Source organism: Phaethon aethereus, assembly GCF_964289735.1.
Source record: "Phaethon aethereus genome assembly, chromosome: 1".
Lineage (NCBI taxonomy): Eukaryota > Metazoa > Chordata > Aves > Phaethontiformes > Phaethontidae > Phaethon > Phaethon aethereus.
The window spans coordinates 139,287,638-139,312,956 of record NC_138575.1 but is presented as its reverse complement, the minus strand read 5'-3'; the positions used below and the strand labels follow the sequence as shown (position 1 = coordinate 139,312,956).

Below are 25,319 nucleotides of genomic sequence, written 5' to 3'. Positions count from 1 at the left end.
TGATTTTCTGGTGAGTTTTGAAGATCAGCATTGAATGGGACTCTGTAATTTTAAAAAGTGGAAGACACTGGTTTTCTTTTTGCCACATTGTGGAGCCATTCATTTTGCAGCAAGTCTTGGAGGATAAAGAGACGCTAGCTGGGGACTTCTCAGCAACGTAACTTGAAATAGACTTTTGCATTCTCAGGACTGAGAAGAAACAATTTTGTTTGTCTTTCATACTAAGAAGGACATACTAGGTACGTGCATCTCTCCCTGCCTTTCCCCAGTAGGAAGAAGACAAAGCGTGTGTGTTCGTGTGGTGGCAGGGAGGAGCAGAGGCCCCCCACTCTTGTGTCTAAGGAGCCTGCCTGTTCCCTCATTCTGCACCAGGCTGGGTATTTTCCTCCTTTTTCATCTCTAGTGGAGGCAGGCGGGAGCAAGGGACCAATATATAATGAGAACGAAGGGACAGACTTCGTATGATGGAAATGGAGGCCACCAGAAAAAGCTGCTTTTTGTGGCTAGCTTCAGGCCTACTGCAATTCCTATGGATGCTTCCTAGGCTCCGAATCTGGATGCCTTCATCTTCAAAGTGGCCTTGCCATTCTGGGAGCAGCAACCAGTTGCTCTTACACAGGTTCGTCTTATTGACTCCATTAGTTGAATTTGTTGTAAGAAAAGGCAGCATTGCAGTCTTATCCATTTTAAACTGCACTTTCAAGACGGAGAAGTCTCCTAGTAATTGGGTATGCACAATAACTGGATCTTGTTACAAATCAGCAGTTGTCAGAGCCATTGAGATTCCTGAGGGCCAGCCTCTTCCCACTGCAGTACTTCAGATTCATCTCTGATTCTGTAGTTCAGACACTGGAGTAAGCGGTTTTGAGAGTTTGTGTGTGTGTTTTTAGAACCAAATAGTTTGAGTATGTAATGATTTATAAAGTGATACAGCTCTTCAAAATTCTTGTAAATTCTTTTCATATCATTTGATTGTCCTTTATCTTCTGGTGAGGAGGCAGAATTTTTTTTTGTAATGCTCAGAGTCTCAGTCATAAATGACAGCCTGCGCCATGGTTTTCTTATTAACACGACATCATCTAATTTTTTGAAGTAGAGAATGCGCAATCAGAAAATAAAAGCAATATTAACAATTTTATCTTTTTTTAAATAGGAATTATAAGAGCCTGTCAACCAAGCTCTTATTGTCAAACAAGTTCTTGTTATTTTGTGTGATTCTGTCTTATTTTTCCTTACAGACTGCTTGAGGTCTCTACTTTACCCTCACAGTTTGTGTCATTGTCTAGACATCTCACAGATGTCCCTTACTTAACTCAACGTGTAAAATATCTTTAACTATGTGAACCTTGGGTAAGGGGGCACAAGGGTGAAATCAGCTGTCATAAAAATTCAATCAATACAAGGTATTCATCAAGTTGGATGTGATAGCAGTAGTGTCTAAGGAATGTAACCTGTGCTGAAGATGGCAAAAGGGCAGGTGAATCACATTTGTCTTCCCTATTGTCTAACCTGAAAATTGACAGCTGCTACATTTAAAGAACTGTAAGCCATACAAAAGCTAAAACATTCATAGATCTAAAAAAAAAAAATGAAAAAGAAAATCTGTTTACTTAGATGGATCTTTTAAAAGGAGAGGTTTATTTCAAAGCAAAGCTTCTGCATGTTAGTAACACTATGATGAATTTTACTTTCTGTAAATATCTCTTTATAGGCAAACTACCTGTCATATTTTTAAATACTCTTTTCTGTATTAATAAAAGAATTATAAAAATTGTTTTTTCTTAAATTTTTTTTTCTTTTTTTTAAAATCTTTTCTCCTGTAGAGCCTGGCCAAGTTAACAGATGGATTCAGGAATAGCTGTTGTATTACAGATTCCCTGCAGGATCTCCAGCACAATTCTAGTTCACTCAGTGACTCCTGTTTACCTCAACAGCACTGCGATGCTTGTTCTCAAACTGACATCACTGGAGAGGTATGCGTTCCTAGGCAAGACGTTTGCTGTAGAAAATAAGCTGCTTTTGTACTGTAGTGATGCGCTGTTATTACATGTTTTAATTTAAGAGGTGTTGGCTGTAGCAGAACGAAAAATCCAAAGCAATATTGGTGGCGAGAGACTTGTGTTTGCTTATTGTCTCCAGAGCATGTGAGCGGCACTTATGAGTGGTGGGCTTTGCGGTTCTGCTACTTGAGCCGCAGTTTATAGCGTAGGCACAGGCGTGTAGTGATGTGCTCGCAGGTCAGTGACAGGCAAAATGAGCTCCTGGGCTAAGCCAGCCCGGCAGAGCTCTTCTCGCGTCATCACTTTGGTGACTGCAGGTTCGTTTCTGAGAAACAACTCTTCTGAGGTATTCACGCACCTCTTCTCTTGTCACCAGCTCTGATTTACTGACACATGTAATGATGCAGGAAGGAAGAAAATGCTTTGGCCAGCCTGAAGTTGTGCTAAACACCTGATTGTGCAATAGTGTGCCATGTTAGTATTTTGGTAGTAGTGATGGAAGATCAAGGCCAAAGAGTTGTGGTAAAGGGAGCTAAATACAGTTGGCGGCCAATTACAGGTGGTGTTCCCCAGGGCTCAGTTTTGGGGCTGGTCTTGTTTAATACTTTTATTGATGATCTGGATGAGGGGATCGAGTGCTCCCTTGGTGGGTTTGCAGATGACACCAAGTTGGGTGGGAGTGTTGATCTGCTGGAGGGTAGGAAGGCTCTGCAGAGGGATCTGGACAGGCTGGATTGATGGGCTGAGGCCAACTGTATGAGGTTTAATAAGGCCAAATACCGGGTCCTGCACTTGGGTCACAACAACCCCATGCAACGCTACAGGCTTGGGGAGGAGTGGCTGGAGAGCTGCCCAGCGGAAAAGGACCTGGGAGTGCTGGTTGACAGCCAGCTGAACATGAGCCAGCAGTGTGCCCAGGTGGCCAAGAAGGCCGACAGCATCCTGGCCTGTATCGGAGACAGTGTAGCCAGCAGGAGCAGGGAGGTGATTGTGCCCCTGTACTCGGCACTGGTGAGGCCGCACCTCGAATCCTGTGTTCAGATTTGGGCCCCTCACTACAAGAAGGACGTTGAGTTGCTGGAGCATGTCCAAAGAAGGACAACGAAGTTGGTGAGGGGTCTGGAGCACAAGTCTTCTGAGGAGCGGCTGAGGGAACTGGGTTTGTTTAGTCTGGAGAAGAGGAGGCTGAGGGGAGACCTTACTGCTCTCTCTATAACCCCCTGAAAGGGAGGTTGTGGTGAGGTGGGTGTTGGTCTCTTCTCCCAAGTAACTAGCGATAGAATGAGAGGAAATGGCCTCAAGTTGCACCAGGGGAGATTCAGACTAGATATTAGGAAAAATGTCTTTACTTGGAAGAGGCTGCCCAGGGAGGTGGTGGAGTCACCATCTCTGGAAGTGTTCAAAAAACATGCAGACATGGCACTTCGGGACCTGGTTTAGCGGGCATGGTGGTGTTGAGTCGATGGTTGTACTTGATGATCTTAACCAACCTTAATGATTCTGTAATGGATGTATTTTTCTTTTTTTTTGATCTTGTTTTTATCATGCTTATCATCCTTCATGCATATCAAAGATGTAGGGTAGACCTCTCTTCCTTTCTCCTGTCTGAGACAAGGGAAGTATTTGGTAGTCCCAAAATTTGTTTCTTAAAAGCTAATAAAACTTCTGGTCTAGTCTGTCATACCTTTATGCTCAAATGTGTCTTTAAATATGGTATTTGAGAGGAACATACTACCATTCCTTGGAAGTAGTTCTGTGTGAATGAAATTGTGTATTACAAATAATAAAGGTTTGGCTTGCACTGTGGCAGCCTTGCTGTTCTTGAGCAATAAAACATTTGCTTCTGTGGATAAGATTGACAGCAAAGCAAGAAGACAACCTGTTTGTAGTTTGGTAGTACTATAGTTTGTATGGTAACCCTACATTCAGTTAGAAATTTTTATTGAACTATATAACTTATTAATCATAAGGTTTTATCATCCTGTTTCTCTTCTATTATCATCTTCCACTGATGGATCATTCTACTTGGATGTCTCTGGAAGGACTGTACAGAAGAGGAAACCTGTGTTTTTAAGAAGTTATACTCCTAAAGCATCTAAGAAAACTTAGCTAACACCAAGGCTGTCTTTCAGTATGTTAGGTAGATGGTGCCTTTAGGATGTCATTTTTCGGACTGGTGGTGGATATGATTATTGAATTCCAAAATGAATTACCAAAAGGAAAACAGCAGCATTTTCCCATTCACAATACGTGTTGAGTGCCATCCAAGACAAGCCAAATATAGTCTGAAAATTGTGTTTATCAGATATAGATTTTTTGTTAGGAAAATAAAATACATGAAAACAATTAACATCACTATGTATTATTAATAGTGGAATGTGAGTTAAGAAAGAAGTGGATTTTTACACACATGTGATAATGGAGAGTAAAAGCAGCAGTTGGATGAGAAATCCAGAGGTGCAGCAATGCACCTAAATAGGGACTTGGGTTTTAAAGTATTAGGCTGTATGCAGACTCATGAAGAGGGGAACTGCTGATGCCCCAAGATAGAGACAAGTTGCTGTAGAAGCTGGACTGTATACAGTAGGAATCGTAGCATAAATGAGCATTCTACGACTGGTTCAAGGATCAGGTGATGTTTTGTAATAAGTGTTTAAAATGCGCTAGTGATCTAAGAGTTGGGTAACACATCACAGTACAGGGAATGTAATCTGAATTACTTCTAATTAAACTATCCATAAAATAGCTGTAACAAATAGTAAAATAATTCAATTAAAAATGCTTTTTGTGTTTTAGGCTTGGATAAAGTTGAAAAGCTTTGACTATTCATCAATGATTCTATTTGCTTACCCTTGATTTCCAGGATCGTAATTTACTGAAAGGGCTCGTTCATCTGTATTTTTAGCAATAAACCAGTTTTGTATTTCTAAAGCATAAAATTGATTTTTATTTATGTTACTACTTAAAGCATTGGGGCTTTTTAGTAAGTTCAGTAAGTGAGACTAATTTATCCCTTTCTTTATTGTGAGAGTGTTTTTAAAATCTCATTTCTCCCTCTCTTCCCCCCCCCCCCCCCCCCCTTGCTCTTCAACTCTGCAAAAGTTTGGGTTTGATGACAAAACAAGACTTGTAGACAAAGTAAGACTGAACTGGCAATATGAAGAGGCCAAGAAAAGGTAATTAAAGATAAATTTGTTGGTTTTTATTTTTACTCTTGTGGTTAAAGTTTTCAAAGTAGAACTAGAACCAGCCTCCTAGCTGAAATGTCTTTAGGAGGACTAGTTTGCTTATATTGAGTAGTTCACAGATAATAAAAGCTTAGGTAAACATAAAGCTTTATTATAAGATTATTATATTTGTTTGCAGAGATAAAGCTAAATGTCAGCCCTGTTCTACGCTTGTATAAACACAAGGTTTCAGTAGCTTAATTGAACTGTTTTACGTTTTTTTTCCCCTTCTTCTCAAACCTTAATATAAACAGTCTTTAAATTTACACTTATCAGCCTGGTCTGTCAGTACATTCAGAGCTTTGCATACCTGTGTTCTAAGTTCAGTGTACTGAAGTCGTGAACTCGGTGGGAAGAAAGAATGCAGGACTTCTTGTGAGATAAATGAAGATGTTCAGAGCTGAACAAAAGGGTACATAAAACCAAATGTTGAGATTGGAAAAAAAAAATCTGATAACATTTAAAAAAAATACTACTTGAAATAGATTAATTCTTCATTAAGTCCTCCAATCTAAATGCTTATCCTAAGTATTTCTTCTGTGAAGGTCAGTCTTGCAGTGTTTTTTTCATGGCTTTGTAAAAGTAATCTATTCTTAATTAGTACTATTTTTAACATACTAACTACTAGTCCTCATTTAACCTCATTGTTTTCAAACTATTTGCCACACATTCAGGACAATAGTGTAGGTATAGATGATGATTTGAACACTTTAATTTATCCTATTATTATTATTTTAATTTGTGCTGATAGAGCATTCTCTCATTAAAATTGACTGACACTTAAAAGATTCTGTATAGTTAACTTTGAAAACCTTAGTTTTAAAATTTTTTTTAAGTTAGGATTTTTCTTTTTTCTTTTCAACTTTGTCTATTTTGCCGTTTTTTTACATGTCTCAGAACAAGGGTTAAAAAACGTCAATACTTTTACCTCATATTTTTTCATATTACGGAGACTTTTTCTTTGGGGAAACCATAATGCTGTCATCTTGGCAGGGACTGGAAGCTTTATAGTCAATTCGCTATTTTGTTGTTCTTGGAAAATTTACCCACATTTGGATGCAATACAGGCTTCAAAAAAAAATTTAAATTGGTGCAAGCGTTTTAGAGATACATGGTTAAATCTTCAGGATTTGTAACTGGAATGTAAGTTTGCATTGTAAAATACTGTATGTGAATACCAGTGACTATTACCTAGTAAAGGTTAAATAATTGGACAGAAAAAGGGCAGACCAAAAAGCCCTCAGTGTCCTGTTTATTCACAGGCTTAACCCTTAATAGTCCAGTGATAATTTAGGAGTTTGTGACAGTTGCTGAAAGAAGGAGAATAGAATTTAGGTTTATACTGTTTAGTTTAGCAGAGCCACTGGTGCTGTGAAGATTGTATTAAATGTTTTTAGTTCCATTTTCTGACATACCTTTTCTATGTGTTTTTTGAAACAATTCTCTTCTTGTGTATTATTGCAGGGAAAAGATGAGAGTCGTGGGGTTTGGTTTTTGGTTTTTTTGTTTGTTTGTTTGGTTTGGTTTTTTTAGTAGTAGAAGCATTTCTCAGCTGGAAATGCCGAGCATTTGTTTATGCATGGAATGCAGTATTTCTGAACATCAGAAGTGAGCTGGGTTAATTTGATGTTAATTAAGTATAGAAAATCCAGGTAACTAACCTCCCAACTAGAGAAGAGTAATTGCAGTAAGGGTAGTTTTGCTGTGCTGGGATAGCAGCTCTGATAATGGTCCGTTATTTAGCAAGAGCATGTTAGTTGCTTTAAAATAGTAGCCTTATTCCACCTAGTATGTTGTACGGAAGTAATCAGCCTTCAGCTTTTGAGTGGAACTGCACAAAGCTCATTGCCCCTACCAGTTATCTCTGTGGTTGCATTCTTCATTTATCATGCATTCCTTCCCCTTAGCTTGCTGGCATTTCTGTAGGGCTTTTGTCTCTACTAAATATCTTTGTGTTTGTTCTCCCTTGGCTGGTGGAATATCTACTGTTACTGCACAGTGTGGGTGACGGAATGTGCTGCGATGGATTAAAATCTACTAAGTAGAAAATTGAAATGCTACAGTATGTCACAACTCTAAAGCAGTATATTATGACTACTTGCTTGTCAAATGGGGTGTGGAAACATACAGCAAATAAGTACAGCAGACAAACTATCTTATTTCCAGGTTTTAATGGGGGACTTTCAAAATATGCTGTAGGAGAAAAGTATGTCTTTGCCCTTAAATGAAAGCATGAAAAAAGCCCCACAAACTGAAGGGCAGTGTGTTGCATTTTAGTCACTCTTGTGAATCTAGACAGAAGATCACATAGCTCTAGATACGAGCAGAATATTTGCTGTATGTAATGAAGAAGTTTTTAAAAATAAAAATATGTCTGTATATGGTGTCTGAGCAAGGAAGTGCAGCGTTGGGATTTGTGAATGAACTATCTTGAGGAATTCAGGAGATAAGACCCAGTGATAGCAGAAAAGTTGGCTTATGCTCTGAAAATATCTCTCATCCCTCATGAAAGATAATCTGATTTTAATTCCTGCTTCAAAACTCTTAACTACTGAGTGGTTTGGCCTTAGCATAAATTAAGACATTCACATAGCTGTTCCCCCCCCCCACTTCAGTTTCCCACTGGAAGGAAGTTGGCTAATTTGCAATCTAATTTTTCCTGTGGGTATTTCAGATGTTGTGAACTGTGGGTTCTGACATCTTCAGCACGCTTGGGAAGAGGTCCTCTCTACTGTGTCTGATCCAGGCTCTGGGAAGAGGCGTGTAAATTCTACTTTTTAACTCGCCAGTCATGCTGAAGAGAGGCTCAAGCGCTTTTCTTCTGCTCTTTACTCTTCTCTTCCTCCCCGTTATTTTTAAATAAACTGTACCTTATTTCCGTGAAATTTCTCCTCTCAGATCTGTCAGTGTGGCCCTCCAGAGAAGCAGGAGGGAGGGAGGACGGTCTTTTTGAACAGACAGCCCCAAGCTGCCTGGATAAATACCGTTTTTAGTTTCAGTTGCTATTTCAGTGAGACCACCTCTCATGAAAGCATTTGCACACTGGAGAGTGTACCCCTCGAGCACTTTTCTGAATAGACTGTTTCATAGAAAGAAGAATCAAAAGCAAATTGTTTTTCTTTGATAACTCTTTAAGTTGTGCAGTTTGGTGTAACAGCTACATGGAAGTGTATTAGCAAATGATCATGAAATGTCATTGCTGCAGTGCCTCTTATCCTGTGAAGTGTATTAATCGATAGATGAAAAACGATCTCTCCAATGAGAAGAACCAAAATTTTTAACAGTGGATTTTTTTTTTTTAAATTTAATTTTTTTTTATATGATCCAGTCTGGTGGTAGCTGACTTTAATGATCTAATACTTCCAAACATCTTCAACCAGCTTATCTAATTTGTCTGCAAAAGCAGTTATTTTTTTATGTCTTCTGTAAATTTGAATTCAAAGATGTTATTTTTCAGTTTGATTGTTTAAATCATACAGTGGCTGTCAACACATTTATTTTAGCCTTGAAAAAGCCTCCTCCTCAGCTATGCTTAATATTTCCACATTCCCTTTAAGAATATTATGTCTCTCTTTTCAGTATAGTTGCTGAACAGTTACTTTGTTGCAACCTTGTTGTCTTGTTACTTCCATTAATTTTCAGTTGGGCTTTTTAAAGCACTAGCACAAGCAGAAGTGTGTCAGTGCAGTTTGTACTGACAAAATACATGTTGATTGGCTATTGATAGCAACATTCCAGTACCGATACAATAACATAGTCAAGTATTTTCCCTGTTAAATGTGTAGTGAGGTTTCAAGGTGTCATTGCCTAATTTCTAGTGAAATTTGGTGGATTTGTATGCTTTATTCTGCTAAACTAATCTGAAAATCTGGTTTAGGATGAATCAGTTTGTCTCATGTCACATAAGTACCTGGCTCAGGCATGTCACCTAAACCTAAATCTCCCAGTGTCAGTTTTTAAACATAAAACTTTTTCTTTGATTTATAAAGGGAGCTGAGCCATGCTCTTGAACTGTCTTTAAAGTTTTCATTATACCAGCTTACCTGTGAATTGGGGAAAACAGTAATTCTTCTCCTCCATTGGTTTTAGCAGACTTTGCAGTTTTCTTAAAGGTGAATACCTAATTTTATCTGCAGAATGCCAGTGGACTCTAAAGGTTTTATTACTGTCTTAAGCCATTTAAGACCTCCTTGTTATTGAATTGGGCTGCCAGGCAGGCTGGATATTCTACAGAGCGTACTCATGTTGTCCGCCAAAGCTGCAGTGGCACATACTTGCAGGAACAGCCAAAGTAGACACAGTGGAGAAATTTTGTGAGCATTTGGCCAAGTTCCCCAGCTTCTTGTTCTTCCAATTTCTTTCTTCCCCTTTCTCTAGCCTTCCCCTTTTTGGATGTAAATTGTAATCCACTCTCAAGAGGGTCTGTAAATACCAGAAATTACTGAGTTCTTACACCCTTCATTATGTGTCTTCAGTCCCACAGCTACCCCCTCTGGGTATTGCACGTGGGAGAAGTTTCCCGTTACCTGAAGTGGCAGGGAACTGGGTCCAATTACAAGGCCATTATAAGCCTAAGGAAAAGAATAAGCTGGGCTGATTTATGTTGATCGTCTCTGCATATTTGTATGATCTTAGCCACCGTTCTCCTCCAAAACATAACTGTGGATTTTTTTCTTTATCCCCACTGGTCTTCCCATTCCACAGGTAACAAAGGCCTTAGCTGTAGAGTGGTCTGATATATCACTCAAAAGTCTAGGCATTTAAATGTAGGGGAATATTGGGGGTTTTTTCTTGGAAAATTCAAACAAAATAAGTTCGAAGAACTTGTTTAAGCTAGAAAGACCAGAGCTTGTAGGTTAGGAAGTGCTAGCTGGAGGATGCCCATAATTTGTCCCTTTTTATGAGCATGTGTTAGGACCTTTGTATTGCTCAGAGTATTTCCCTCCCCAACACACCTGCCTTGTTCGTGATCTCTGAGTAATGGTCTAAATATGGAGTTAATTGTAATTGGAAATCAGACTTTCATCTCATAAAAAGGGATTTTTACTTTAATCTCACTTCTCATGCTATATTTTAATAAATAACCTCTCCTAAAGAAATGTTGTTGAGCTCAGCAATATAATTTCATTAGTGCTGGGCTCAGATGGCAGTCTTGAAAATGAGGTTCCAGACACTAACAAAATCTTTCAGGTTCCCCAGATATTTCCAATGACAGAAGGGTTGCTCTATTTTTGTCTGGGGGGGGGGTCTGTGTAGATATATAACGATTCAGACATGCTGTAAACTCTGAAAATCTATGCTTTTTTGCCCCTGTGATGTAGTTGCTGTAGTAAACTACTGGCTGTACTGATCTCCACCCTCATGCTATTATCTACATTTTCTTGGGCTAGGCATCATTCTAGCTACATTAATATGACCATTTCAGGACAAGTTTGCCATTTCAAATCAGTGTTTACTGAAGAACACTAGGTTAAACCTTTGTCATCCCATCTGTGCCCCTCCTGCTTTTCTGCTTAACGGGAGCGGTTATATTCATCTCCATTTGAAGTTTTTAAATACTGAAATAAGCAGCAAATAGGTCTGCCTACCTAGGAAGCCAGTCATTTGATACCACCTACTTGAGTGTGGAATGCAAGCTCCTCAGCAGTTGTTATGCAAGGATGGGAATGGGCAAAATGCCTGGAATGCTGATGTCTCAAAATTTACTGGTTTTTTTCCCCAGGAATATGTTAAATTACTGTATCAGTAGGGACATCTGTATCTGGCATTACGCCAGATAAAAGTACTCTTTTACAGTGACTACACTAAGTAGTATCTTAAAAAATACCCAGTAGGAAGGAAAAATGTGTTTGAACAACAGAGGCTTCATAAAGGAGCCTAAATCTTTTTTATTTCCCACCCCTTTAAATCTACGTCAAGTCATTGATTCATTTAAGTGGGTGTTTAAGGTAGGTAAATATATGCACTAAGTCTGAAAATGCAAAACAGACACTTTTTTGTAACATACCAGCAGTGACAATGGCTTGTAGTATAGGTATAAAATCTGGTATGGACAAGCACAGTGAAATTGCTTATTTTTGCATTTATTGTGTTTGGGAAGAAAAATTTGTGTTGGGAGAAGACAAATTGCTATTACGGAACTTGCTTAAAGAGGATTTTTTATTACGTTTTTAGCAGAACTGAACATGACTCCTCAGATACTTTTCTCAGATTTGAATGAGATCATAAAAGCCTGAGGGATGTTTTCTACTCGGGGAGAAAAATTCTAAAAACTTTGTTACTGGTAGCTTTTTGGAACAACTTAACTGTACAGAGGGTGTCCTCAGTGAAAAGCAAGCAACAAAATTCCCTGAAAACTTTGGTTCATTTGCAGGAAATACAGATTGCAGAAAACTGGCTTACTGGTGCTTGAAGTTCCCCTCCCAGCAGGCTCCTGCATTATGTAGTGTTTTGTGAGTGGTTTTTCTTTGCTTAAAGGGAAGATGTAGAGACAAGAAGAGCTAGCTGAAATGCTAAGGGTGTCAAGGGAATCCAAGTAAATACCTAATCAGGTTTTGGAACTCTTCAGTGATACTAACCTTGTCCACAGCAGTACTTTTCCCTTTAATAATGGTATAATTAAGTTACTGTACGACAACTTCCAACTTTCAAAGCATCATCATAACAGAAATTGAGGAGAAAAAACAAGCTTTAAACTGGAATGTCATACATAAAGGGAGTTATGTGCTCTCAGCGAACTCAAGAGTCTAAATTAAAACCTCCTGTATAGATAGGAAAACACAACCTTGTGGTGGTGTTTTACTCTACAGCTGAGCGGATTCAGTGGTTAACTACCGCTGAAAGGGGGGATCCCACATTCTCCTCTTGCCTGCTGGTACTTTGCTTTTTCTTGTTGCCTGCATTAGCGTTTATTTGCTCCTGTGGCCAGCCTCTTAACCAGCTCACCCTGCATTAGAAAAATAGCTATAAAAACGATTGTAAATCTTAAAATGAAGGAGAGGGTCAGTCCTTCAGCTACCTTATAAAACAAGCAAGAGACTTCACCAGACACATCTCGTCTTTTTTCATCCACAAGCTGTTTGGTCACTCAAATACATTACCAGGTCTCATCTGATTCACACTCGCTTGCCAAGCTAAGCTAACTCAATTGTACCCGAATTCTGCAATTCTGTTGAAAGGACCTTGAGTCCCCATTTGTTTCACTTGGCACTGAGCACTTGAACATCAAGCTGTATACACCTTCGGGAGTGTTTACTGAATCTTTTAACAGCGTAGCAGCCTGGGTAGGGAAGAGGAGAGGTCTTGACTTTGCTCACTCTTACTGGCCCTGAGGTCTGGTCGATGGGGCAAGGTGTTCTTCAGGAAGCTGTAGCTGGAATTTGTGCACAATAGCTGAGGCATGAGATACGTAGACTGTACGTATCGATGCACAATGGTGCTTGCAGCGGCTATTGGCAGGAAGTTGGTTATTAATGCAAGGAGGAGGAAATGGTATTGAAGGGCTTGACAGAGTATTCTGCTTTAGACTAAAGTGTAACATAATACCCAAGTTCTTTACTTGCTGTAAATGAAGTCTAAGAGGAGGGGGGAGGGCAGGGGGATATCTATTTGACAAAATTCACAGTAAAATTCCTATTCATATATGAATGCAGTCATTGCAAAATGACTTACATTTTATACTTTATTTCCCTTCCCCTGACAATAAGATGGCCAAATGCTTTCCAGATGTCAGTATGAAATGAACATTGTATGAGGTTTTGTTTTTTGATGGGGAAAACCTTACCTTTGTCATGTCTATGCCTTCTCTTTTATTCTTAAGCACATGTTATCACACTGTGGATCTTCTGTTTGCTGGTTATGTTCTTTTACCTTGCTTTGTTTTTATCTTTTCTTTCTTACCAGATATTTTGGAAAAAAGATTACTTAGAGTAATTTACCAAAAGAATGAACTCATATCCCACTTTTATGGCTGGCTTTAAATGTGCATTTATTTATTTAAAGAGTCATAATCTTGTACAGTGCACTGAACTTTGAATGCTACCGTTTCAAAGTGAAGATGAAACTGAGGTGTTGTACAGTTTTTTAGTTTCAAATGTTCAAAAATCAGCTAGATTTTCTGTTACTTACTTTTCATTTAATTGTAACATTCTGAAGTGTCTCAGTTGCCCATTGTAAGACAAGCATAAATACCTGGCAGTAAAAGAATGTTCTCTCTGTTATGCTTATATACCTTTTGATTTTTCCAAAAGAATAATTTGTGAAATTTCTAGCTTCAGGGTCCTTTGTTATAAGAGTTAAAAATTTGGTTTTAGAAGGACATTTTCTTAAAATGTCATCTATGGAATTATTCTTACTACTATTGTTTCATGTAGCAGTTCAGCGTATTGAGATACAGGAAACTACTTTTGGCTATAAAGCTTACTACAAAAAAAAAAAAAAGTTAGCTTATTTAATTGCTTGGTTTGATGATGGATCCATCTAGCCACCTGTATTTTGTAACCAGTAAATCTTTTTTCCAGAGCTATGTTTTTGTTTTACTGACAGCTTATGTATTCTTAAAATTTTGTTGTCGGTCAGGACTGCCTAATATTTTCAGCCCCTTGAACCCGCTACTAGGTGGGACATGAACAGATGGACCTACTGTCACTAGATAAGCATCTTGCCTTCATCCCCTTCAACTTCTCACTGCACTTTTGAAATCCCAAGTTAAGCTCTGATAGTGGAAAAGTGAGGAATGAAAGGATGTTTAATTTAATCAGCTGTACAGGCAGCAAATGCAAGAGCTCTAAAATATGAATTGATTTATTATAAAATAACAAAGCTGTGAAGACAGATATTGTCTATGTGATAGATAAATGCACTGTAGTTCTTATACAGCTGCACACTCAGGAGCACTTGCAGTTCTTCCAAACTCTTCTAAATTTTCTTGTGTCGAAATTTAGAAGAAAAAAGTCACAGAAATCACCAGGCTTTTGGTATTTTTCCTCTTAGTTGTCGTCACCTTTGTCTCTTCTGCATTTTGAAATACCTTTATCCTCTTTTAAAGAGTTTCGAATATACAACAGCAGCTGGCCTTGCTAGACAATGAATCTTGGCCAGGAATGGCTGAAGCAGACAGGGACCGTCTTCAGCTCATCAAAGAGAAGGAGGCTCTTCTTCAGGAGTTGCAGCTCATCAGTCAGCAGAGGCGATCCCCAGAAGACATTGCACGTTTGGAGGAAGAAAAAAGACGCTTGGAGGATGAAATTCAACGGGCTCGAGCAACATCTGCACATGGGGCCACAGAAAGGTTTGGGAACTTAAACCATTTTCTTATCTACTGTACAATGCATATGGGAAGCTTCAAAAGGAAGAGTAGGGAATTTCACTGTGTTTAAGAAACAAAAAAAAGATGTTACTAGAGTAATTTGCTTTCAGAAAAGGAGAACACTGCTCCGACTGCCATTATTTAATTCTGTCTGTCTTGAAGTTTTCTGAAGAAGAGTTAGAGTGATATCGACTAATTAGTTCTCCTTTCATTCATCTAAAAAATCTGGGTAGGGAGAAGAGATCAGACTAGAGTCACAAAAAAAATGATTGGAAAAATTCCAAGTTGTATTGTCTGATAATAGAGACCTGAATAACAGTACCTGGATAGTAAAAGATTTTTCTGTTATTTTGTAGTGGAGTATTACTAATCTCCAAAAGCATCAAGACAAAGAACTTTTCCTGTATTTGGTTTCTGCCTTATAACAGGAAAGTTAAATGATTATATTTTTACTGCCTTTTGTATGCAGTTTCCCTTTTAATTTGCAATTTCAGCAGTGGGAGCACATCCCAACTCTGACATTCAGAGAACATAGTAAACAGAGTCATTTTTGAAAATGTGGTATTTAAGTTATATGTAAGAACAAACAACCCCCAACACATATTAATGGAAACACTGTCAAAGTTGCTTATTTTTTCCTGTAGCCAGAGAAATGGACAAAACCTCTTAACCTCTTCTTGTTACCGTAGACCGCTTCCAGTGAAAGTGAGAAAGTTCTTGTTTGCCAGACTTGTGTCTCTTACATAGTGGTAAACACCCAGGTTTGACACTTGAGGAAAACTACATGAACCAGCTTTAATGTGATCTCCGTAAAGGTTAAGATTTACATAATTGAGACACTTGAAAAATATTTGGAAGTGCCTTCCATATACAAATGTAGAGAACTTCAGTTGCTTTGAAAAGGCTTACTTCAGACAGTAAATTCAGGCAATAAATAGCAAATTCATAGCCAACCTACAGATCAGTGTTATATGTTTTGCAATTTTTGCAATATTGTTACATTGGCTTTCCAGCTTAAATGGACAGAAAAGGGAGTTCACTTTACACTGCAGTGTAGTAAGTTTTATTTGTTGTTTTTGGGCTCTCATGTTAGGTAGTGCATACTATGTTGGCAAGAAGGCCAGGCTATTTTTCCATGTAGTTTATGCTGTGGAAACCAGCGTTCCAATGTGATACTTGATATTTCAAATGCTAGCATAAGTTGAGTAGAAGTTAGAATAATATTGAAGGGCACTGTATTCTTGTATAACAAATCGGAGGAAAGCTTAATTATTAGTAGCCTGAATTTATTTGCTTGTTTGTTTTAGGCTCGGGAATAACCAAAGCGATTCCTAGTTCTGCTTTCCTATTTCCACTTTTTTCTAATCGTGAAACATGAAGATGATTCCTCTTTAAATAATTACCAGTTCTGTTCTGTTCCTGAGCTGTAAAGACACTGAGTTATGCACAGATCAGAATTAATTTAAAACCTGTATGATAGAGGTGGGCTTGGTGTTTGCTTTTTTTTAATTTTGTTTGGTGTTTGGTTTTGGTTGTGGGGGTTGTTTTTGTTTGTTTGTTTTTTGGTTTTTTTTGTTAAGAGAGGCTGGCAGCCTTAGTTGGAGGCATCTCTTGCCTGTTAGCATAGGTACCTACCTTACAGCATTGATGACTGTGGAGTGTTGGTTCCTAAGTTTGTTTTTGAAAGTAGAGGGTGAGGGTACCCCTTCTTTCCCCTGCAAGCTTTTGAATCAGTTAAGTTTCTTGCATCCATTTGTCTTTTTCTTTTGACTGCAGTGCCTTTATCATGTGAGTTTACATAGCCCAGCTGCAGCCTTCCTTGCACCACTTGGTTAACCTGGTCTGGGGTCCACAGAAGCAGGAGAAAAGCTTCAGTGTTGCATGTGCTGGAGCGTGCAGCTTCTGCCCTGTCCTGGCAATGAAGGGAGCCTCCCCAGAGGGCGGTGGGCTTGCTGGAGCATAGCGCTACAGCCCCTTGCCAGCATAGGAATTGATGAAGTTGGAGGCCAAAGAATTTGAGAGATTTATGTTTTTACTGCCAACAAAGACTTTTTTTTTTTTTTTTTCAGATTTTAACCAGCCAAAATTTATTGAAAGTAGTGCTGACGTTCTGTTTTATCCAGAAAATTCTGAAAGTCTATCTAGTTTTTGTTGATATTTTTGTTTTTAATACTGCCCATTAACATGTTGAATTCTAACAGCTGTCTTTGCAGTGAGGAAAGTCTGAAGCACTCCAATAAGTTTGATCTGCTTTCTCCAAACTGTCTGTGAGAATCCAAATTTCCAGCCAACTTGTGAATGCAGGGCTCAAGCAGTAACTTTCCTGGACATAAAAATGTACAACACAAAACAGATTGCCACATTGATTTTATTTTGAAGTTCAGTCAGTCACTGGACAGCTGGCTTGGGAAAACAAAACACCAGGAATACTTCTGGATTCAGGAAAAGTATAAATGCGATATCAATAGATAAAACTTCAAAGAATAGATTTTAATAATCTCAAAATACAGAATTTAAGATATCTTACAGGTGTATGAGACCGACAGCATTATAGGTACATTCCATTTGTGTTGTGGCAGTGGTACTGAGTAATTCATCTGCTTGTTATTAGAATAGGCAAAACTAAGTCGCAGCAAGATATTTTTGTCGTAGCTTAGTATTCAAAATGGTGTATCACCTACTTAAATATAATCATATATAAATGTACTAGAAACACCTAGAATTAGAGCTTAAAGTTGAGTTTTACGGTTACTCCCTAACAGAAGTCTTCCAAAAATTTTATTTTTATCTTTGAAATTTGACACTAATTAGCTGGAATAATAGGGCTATTTAGAATATTTTTTTCCTGCCAAAGCAATGAAAGTCATAGTAGCTCTCTGTATTTTACTGGCACAATTGGGTTGATGCAAGGGAAAAAAAATAAATCTTGTAGAGTCTGATGTTTTTACCTGGCACTTTTAATGACTTTGCTAATTGCTGTAATGTATTTTCAACATCATGACTCTTACATTGTGCCTCAATTACTTTTCTGGGAATTCTGACGGAGTCTTGGTTCTTGTGTTCTTGCTGGAATTACCATCACTGCATATGAGCTGCGTAAATTAAACCTTTTCATTAAACAGTGAAACTCCTTTTTATATTCCAAACTGCAATGCAATGATATTTTTCTGTACTTGGAAAGCTCCTAGCAGTTCTTGAGCACTACCGTAATGAAGAAAAATAGTCATATGTATCTGTTTAATTATAGGATACTGTTACAGGAAAAGAGAAATTGTTTGCTTATGCAACTAGAAGAAGCTACACGTTTAACCTCATATTTACACTCCCAGTTAAAAAGGTGAGTTATGTAAAACCAGCAGGTTTTGAAGTTTAACTGCAGCAGAGAAGAATATTAATAATCTATAAAGTTTTCCTTTTAATACTTTTATGTATGTGTGCCACGTAAATTCATTTTTTACTAAATTTATACAGTTTGGTCTATGGAATGTGATGATTTGGATGCAGTTTTATAAATAGCATTAATGATGTGTATTTGAGGGTAGATTATTATGTGTATTTGGGAATTTTGTATGTTATCTTATTTACTGAGAAGAAGGTACGTACATAAAACCTGTTGCAATATTGTGACAGTTTTACTAATATGAAGATAATATTCTTTTAAGTTCTGTGAGGTTTTAATATTCTGATGCCTTCTCCAAATGAGGGGTTTTGGATCCCTAGCGATGACAAAATTTTGCCATTTAAATACGAGAATGAGCTAAGACCCACACAGAAGCACAGAATGTTTTGCGTATTCACACTTGGAGCTGCCTTTTTAGATGCAGGTCTTGGGGATTCCTCAACTCAACACCATTCCAACATCAAAAGCTCAGTTCCTGCTGTGTCTCACTTCATCTCTCTCTGTTGCTTATATTCTTCTCTCCCTAACTGTCTGAGAGTGATAAGAGGAACTGGAATCGGATTCATCCTAAATTATTTTTTATTTTGCACTGGAATAACCTGTGAGGGTGAAGCTTATACAGCACTTTGTTAGGAGTTTCCAAATCCCTTCACACTTCTTCTCCATGAAACGTTTATGACCCATCAATTAATGTAAATTCAAGCTGGATCATGGTAATGTACCCTTCCTGGCTTTACATTGAGTCTACTGATCCGGACCCTGCTCTGGCCTCTTTTCTGCCAAATTATGGCTGCTTACATGTTGGAGGAAAGAGTAGGCTCATCCTGTTGGATCATTTGTCTTAAGGCACTTGGTCCTGATTTGGTTGTCACTTGTGCTGTTCCAATCATGGTTGTGCTTGAGACTAGGGCAAGAAACATGAGCCAGACCTTAAAATGCCAAATCATCACTCTGTGTCACTGTACTGAATACATGTAAAATTGCTTGTATAATCTGGATTGACGTTTTTATGTCTGTGCTAGCATTTCTGATTATATTTGAAAGGGCCTTTTTTGTTTTCTCTTTGTTTACCTGCCATAGTCTGTCAGCCAGCACCCTCACAATGTCCTCTGGCAGCAGCAGGGGATCCCTTGCCTCCAGTCGAGGATCCTTGGCCTCCAGCAGAGGCTCCCTCAGCTCGGTCAGCTTTACGGACATCTATGGCCTTCCGCAGTATGACAAATCAGACAGCGTTACAGACTACGGGCAGCATTTACGCTTTGACATAATTCCCTTCGAGTCTTTCACAAAGGATGTTCCATACGCTGATCCCATTGGACACTCGAATTTCAATAAGCAGCGGAGGTCTCTGGATACCCCGCAGTCCTTGGCGTCCTTGTCATCACGGTCCTCCTTGTCTTCATTGTCCCCTCCAAGTTCGCCTCTGGACACCCCGTTTCTCTCTGCATCTCGAGATTCTCCCCTGGCTCAGATGTCAGAAGGTTTTGAGGAGATGGCAAGCATAGGAGCCCTGGAAATGCTCAGGGCTCAGACCACAGCGTTGGGTGATGATGATACACAGGGAACGAGCTCATCTCAGATGTCCACTTATCCTGTGGACAGTGATGGGCTGCGAGAAATGGGACCACAGCTGACTGCTGTCCAAACTGGTGGAGGTGAGTTTCTGGATATTACTATTTTGTCATGCAATCATAGAAAATGTAACACAGGCCTAAGCATACTAGCACGATAGAGATTGTTCCTCAGTTTGGCTTATTTTACTTCCATCAGTTAAAAATTACATGGTAGATGTTAGCTGTTACAAAAACTAACCAACAAAAAAAACCCCAAACTTTAGCTTTAGGGCGAAGAGATGAGAGTAGAGAAATACTTGTTAAATAGAACTTAAAATAGTGGTGAATTGTGTGGAAGAAAGGGAATGGAATATGGATTTTCTTTGGAGTGTACCGCATCAAGGAGTAACTATTCTGCTCTTGAATTGAGAATTAGTAAAAAAGGCATGGTTTAGTTCTGAGACCCCCAATTGTGCCCATGTTGCCATTATTCTGATAATTAAAAGCAACACAAACCCAGGGGAGATAGAAAAAAACAACCCAAACCAACCCCCCCAAAATCCCAAACACAAAACCAGGCATGAGGTGATGTTGCTGACAGTGCTTGAAGGCTGGTTGACTCCATGCCAAATTTGTACACACCTCAGGGAGGTGTGTTCTGTGACGGAGCAGAAGCCACAGTGGCGTGGTCATCATGAGTGCATGGTGCACTGTGCTCATGAGTAGAGTGCTTTGACAGCCAAGGAGCATCTTTTGTAGGGGGTGTGAGAAGTTAAGCATCCACCTAATGGGTTGTCTCAGAGGAGCTGTGCTGTGTGGTCTCAGGGGAGTGATGTGTGCAGTTAACCACACACATGTACTGTTGAATTTTTTCTTCTCCTGCTTGAGTGTGCAGTTGGTGGACTTGCTTTAGCTTGCATTGGTGGAAGCATCTGAGGCACTATAGCTGAGAAACATAAACATGAGAGATCAAAAGAGGAAGCAGAAGCCTTTTTTAAAGACAAAACAAACAAATTTAAAAACCTGAGCATACAGGCACATGAGAAATTTCTTTTCTGGTTTTAATCAATCAAACAAAAAACTGCTGTTAAAGTAAAAAAGAGTATTCCTTCATGGTGATGGTTTTGTGTGTTGGCTTGCTCATATTTCTAATAAAACCATACTAGTAGAAAGTGGCTTTTAGAGAATATTTCTAAGATTGTAATTCCCATCCCATTTTTATATCCAGAATTCTGTGTTGGCAATTGTGTAGAATGTTGCATTCAGGACTTAAAACATCAGGAGTAATGTGAAATGTAAGCAAGAGAATGTATCGTATTATCCTACCAAAATCTTACTTGTCAAGTGATAATGAGGAGAAACATTGGCAGTATCTAAGGAAAAGCTTTCAGCTTTTTATTTTTAAAAAGAAAATGCCATCACTGTGCTAAAAAGCCTGTATTGCTAAAAAGCCTGTATTGCTCAAACAGCATTTGAGTCTAGACTCACCTACTTTCCTTAATGCAGCTAGCATTGCCAGAAAATACTGCTGCAGAATTTACATTTACTAGATGTAAACATTTCTAGTTGCCCATATTGCAGCTTTCAGACCAAAATAAACAGAATTCCAGAGACCAGCATGTAAGCTTGTGCTTAAATTAGTGCCATGAAGAGGCTTCCTGAGGCTTTCTTTAAACCTCAGATCAGACCACAGCATGTCTTCACCCATTGTGGTAAGTGAAACTATGTTAGTAGTTCATTTATAGCTCGTATGTGTTTCCTAGAAGTGAAGGCCTGCTCTGAGGGCCTAGGGAGCAATAGGATGAGGGTCATGTTCCTGCTTTGGTTTTCCTTTTCTCTCTTCTTTGTCACGTTTCTACACGTTTCGCATTTCTCGGACAACCTCTGGCAGAATATGCCTGTGCTACCTGTTGTCACTGCTGCCGTGTCCAGCTCAAGCTCCTCGAGTAAAGTACAGCTTTACTCTGTGTACAACAGGGTGCTTTGTGTTGCTTTTTGAGGAAGGACGTGGGGTTAAAAGGTAGCCAAAAAGCCAGTCGTTTTTTGAGTTTGTTGTTTTGGTTTTCTTTTTTTAACATTTGAATTTGAACACAATTGTTTAACCTTTCTGATTTTTGGCTGGAGTCATGACTACTTTGAGCTCCACACTCACTAGCTAGTGGGTTTGCAATTGTAATGCAGTTGTCTGCAAGTAGCAGTTGGAAATTTCGGAATTATTTTGGTTTTGTATTATGTTCTTGAAGAATTTGGTGGGGTATCAAACTCGCATATCACCGTTTGGGAGCCCCCAGATGCTGGGGTTTTTTGGTTTTCACTAAGGTGCTATGCAGTGTGTTTTGCTGCTGCCACCCAATGGTCTGGTAGCATAATGCGACGCTGGAAAACCAGTATCAGCACAAACCTTCTTTCCTAGTTTCTTCACTAGACAAAACATGAGGTAATTTTTGCAAATTCTGGGGGCCGGGAGGGTTAACACTGAATAAACTGCACATACTTTGCACTGAAGCAGCACTTGAACAAGTTCAGGGAGTTCTTGGGGAACTGCAATTTTGATTTTCAGTTGCTGGTCTGGTGTTTTCTTGTTCTGCATCTGTTTCAGGGACATACTGTGAAATATGTTAGCATGTTTGAATGGGGGGAATATGCCTGAAAGATTAAGTCCATTTTATTTATAAAGCTGGGAGTGGGAAGAAACATGTTAATAAAATACTGGGCTTTAATATCTTCACTATCTCTTCCTCCCTATCCTAAAATAATCTTTCAGGTGCTAAGTTCCCTTTAATGCCTAAATAATCACTTGTTTGGAAAATATTGTCATAGATCTAAAAGATGATTTATTATTGTGTGCTTTTCATTTTGTCTTGTTTCTCATGCGGCACAACAGACAAATTCACTGTAAGTGAACCTGAAATTACTTATTGTGCTGGTTTTGCCTGTAATTCCCAGTGTGTTTTTCTGTGTGAAGTGTTGGGTTTTTGTTTGGTTTTTTGGGTTTTTTGAGTTGCATGTGAAGAAAAAGATTTGCTACATTTGGTTTTGTTTGATATTGTGCTGTATCTGTTTAATCATTATGGCGTACTTAATTTTTTGCTATGTCAACTAAACTATATATTCATGGCTGTAGTTAAATTCCTGGGAAAGGTGTTTGGTGAGCTTCAGATTTATTATGTCATGGTAATGCCTGACATCATCATGGTAGGTAAGGTCTGTTCGTGTCTCTGATTTAGTTTTTATGAGAGTGTTTGACTCTTCTATTAGTGCATTTTGAGCTGACGTGCAGTATTTGTAGGCCTCCTAAGCTTGTGAAACATGCTTTAGATTTATTTTTATATATATATATATATATTTTTAGCCAATGAAATCTTGCACACAATACTTCCTTTGAAGTTCACTTTTTCAACTAATGACGCCTGAGAATATTCTTTTAATCAGGGCTGTCTTATGTTTATCAAGCTTTGGTACCCAGTAGTTCTGGAAATTCATAGATATTTTTCACTGATTTTGTTATTTAAATAAGAAAATGAAAGGTAATTGTCTATTTTAGAAACTTTATTTTTAAACCAATTCTTTAGCTTCCTGCATTGGAAGTCCTGTAACCTATGCTAAGCCTTGTTCTGTTTAAACCAAAATACGATGTTTCTTTCTTCTTGACCAATTTTTTTCCTGCTGACTTTTTTTTTTTCTAATCAAGGGCATGTTTTGGTGTTTGCATCTCTGCCAAATTCTCTGGGATTGTCCAGATGTTATCGAATGCTTCCATGGCCTGCAGGCAGTGAGCAAATCATTCTCAAGTTACAACATTGTTGTAACACGTCAGTTTTTCATGACATTATATAGGGGCTTCAGACCAATTTTTCCTTCAAGACAAATTGGGAACATGAACCTCCAGAAGAGAGAGCCCATGAGGTCTTTTGCTACATCTATACAAAGTGTTCACATAGAGGCTTATTTACAAAAAGAAGTTATCCCAGTATAACTTGTTGAAATTAGTACAGAAATTATAGAAGCACTTTCATACAAAATTTATACACTTTTGTGAAGTTCAGCCTCTTCCTGGTGATGTAAAACTATGTGGAAACTTTGATATTAAAAGATGTCTCTACAGACTGTTAGTTTTGATTCTGCATAAATACCAGTGACAGAACTCAGCCAGATTAAGTTCTTAAACAGAAAGAAAACAAAGACCCAAACCAACCCACCACTTCGTACAAGTGATATGGAGGAGAGCGTGGTTTCTTTGCGTTCTGTGAGCTAGCTTGAACTTGGCTCTCATTTGTGATGAGGATGACATGAGTAACACTGCACGATGTGTGATGTACAGTAAGGATGGGATGCTGTAATTCAAGAACTGAGGCGGTTCTTTCTGCGGGCACAGAGACAAATGCAGGTTGGGATGTTTCTGGTCGGCACATAAATTTCGTGCACGGTTGAAGATGACTAAAACCCTTTACTGAATTTGAAGGGGAGGTCTACTTACAGATGCAAAAGGACAGAGAACTGGCTCTGCTGATATACGGGAGTTTCGGCACCAAACAGGACCCTGTGATTTTTGGAACATCTTTTAGGATTTTGTACTGTTGGTGCCCTGATGAAAGGAATGTACCTCGGGCAGGCGCTGGACTGCTGTGCTCAGTGCATCCTGTCTGCCAGTCCCACAGTGGGTTAAAGCTAACCTTAGCCAGACACTTCTGCTGACGGCACCGGTGTGGCTGTGTTAATTTGGGGGATTTTTATCAAGCTTTATGTCCGGACATCCTGTCCTGGTGGTACTTGGGTGGGAGGTAAGGTGGGTCCCATGCAGGGGGGTGGCTCGCTGTCTGTACCTCAGCTGTGCTCTGCAGGTGGGGCTCAGGCCGTGGGCTGGCACTCTGCTGAACGAAACTTACTGATTAGATACCAGCATTTTTTTTTTTTTTTGGTGGCCTAAGATAATATGTAACAGAAGTACTTAAGGAGTTGTTGCTTACTTTGAGTAAGGCATGTTTCCTCCCTAGTCAGGGGTAGTAAGCAGTAAACATCAACTGGCACTTACCTCCCGCATGACATGCACTGTGCTGCCGTCACTCCAAGTGCTGTCTGCTGAATGCTTCTGTGTTGTCTCTCACGTTCCTGAGTATGGGTAGAAGCAAATAAGACGCTTTCCCGACTTGTGGCACCTCTTTGCCATTGCATTTCTGCTTTGAGGACAGTCATTGAGCCTTAAGCAAAAGGAGGGAAAGTTGGCAAAAGTTCTTCACTGCGCAGGAAGATACTGCATTTCCACAGGTCTGTTTAATGCTTCTCTCTAGGACGTGTGAGAAGACAAACTCAAGTTAGGAGCTGTCACTGAAGTGTCGAAACCTTACCTATGCAATTCTTGAGCATTACCACTTGTGCACGTACCTTAAAGGGTTGGTAGCTGCTATACCTCCTTGCCTGTGCAAAACCTGATGTATAACATCATTTTTGTAGATCTACTTAGAACATGAAAATGACTCCTGAGTCTCTATTTATGGTGTTGCTGGTGATTTGGGGAAGGGTGGGAGAGGAGGTTGAATATTGCTTCCTTCTCCCCCGTCAGTTTTCAAAGTCATTCACCAAGAATTTGAAAAAAGAGTGGTCTGAGTGAGTTGGAAAGCACTGTTTCTTTTTGATAATGCCTCTCAGACTGTAAATAAAAGCTGCTATTATGTGATGGTATAAACAGTACGCTTTGAGACTTTGTATTAGGAAACAAATGGGAACAAACCCTCACATTGTGTTATCTGATAACTTCTTAAAAGAATTAGTCTCTGTGTGTGTTTTCAACCTATTGTATATTCAGTAGGTAAATACTCAAAGTTTAGGATATCA

At 39.0% G+C, this 25,319-nt stretch overlaps 1 protein-coding gene across 1 annotated transcript in view; it reads left to right on the top strand.

Moving 5' to 3' along the window:
- Positions 1-25,319, top strand: part of WWC3 (WWC family member 3) — a gene marked incomplete at its 5' end in the record, with an annotated part of 102,560 nt that overhangs the window by 58,849 nt on the left and 18,392 nt on the right. Inside the window, 5 exons of the mRNA XM_082004731.1 lie at positions 1,824-1,973; positions 5,103-5,176; positions 14,274-14,516; positions 17,782-17,871; positions 19,015-19,589. Coding sequence (XP_081860857.1) covers positions 1,824-1,973; positions 5,103-5,176; positions 14,274-14,516; positions 17,782-17,871; positions 19,015-19,589 — 1,132 coding nt within the window. The remainder of the gene's footprint in view (positions 1-1,823; positions 1,974-5,102; positions 5,177-14,273; positions 14,517-17,781; positions 17,872-19,014; positions 19,590-25,319) is intronic.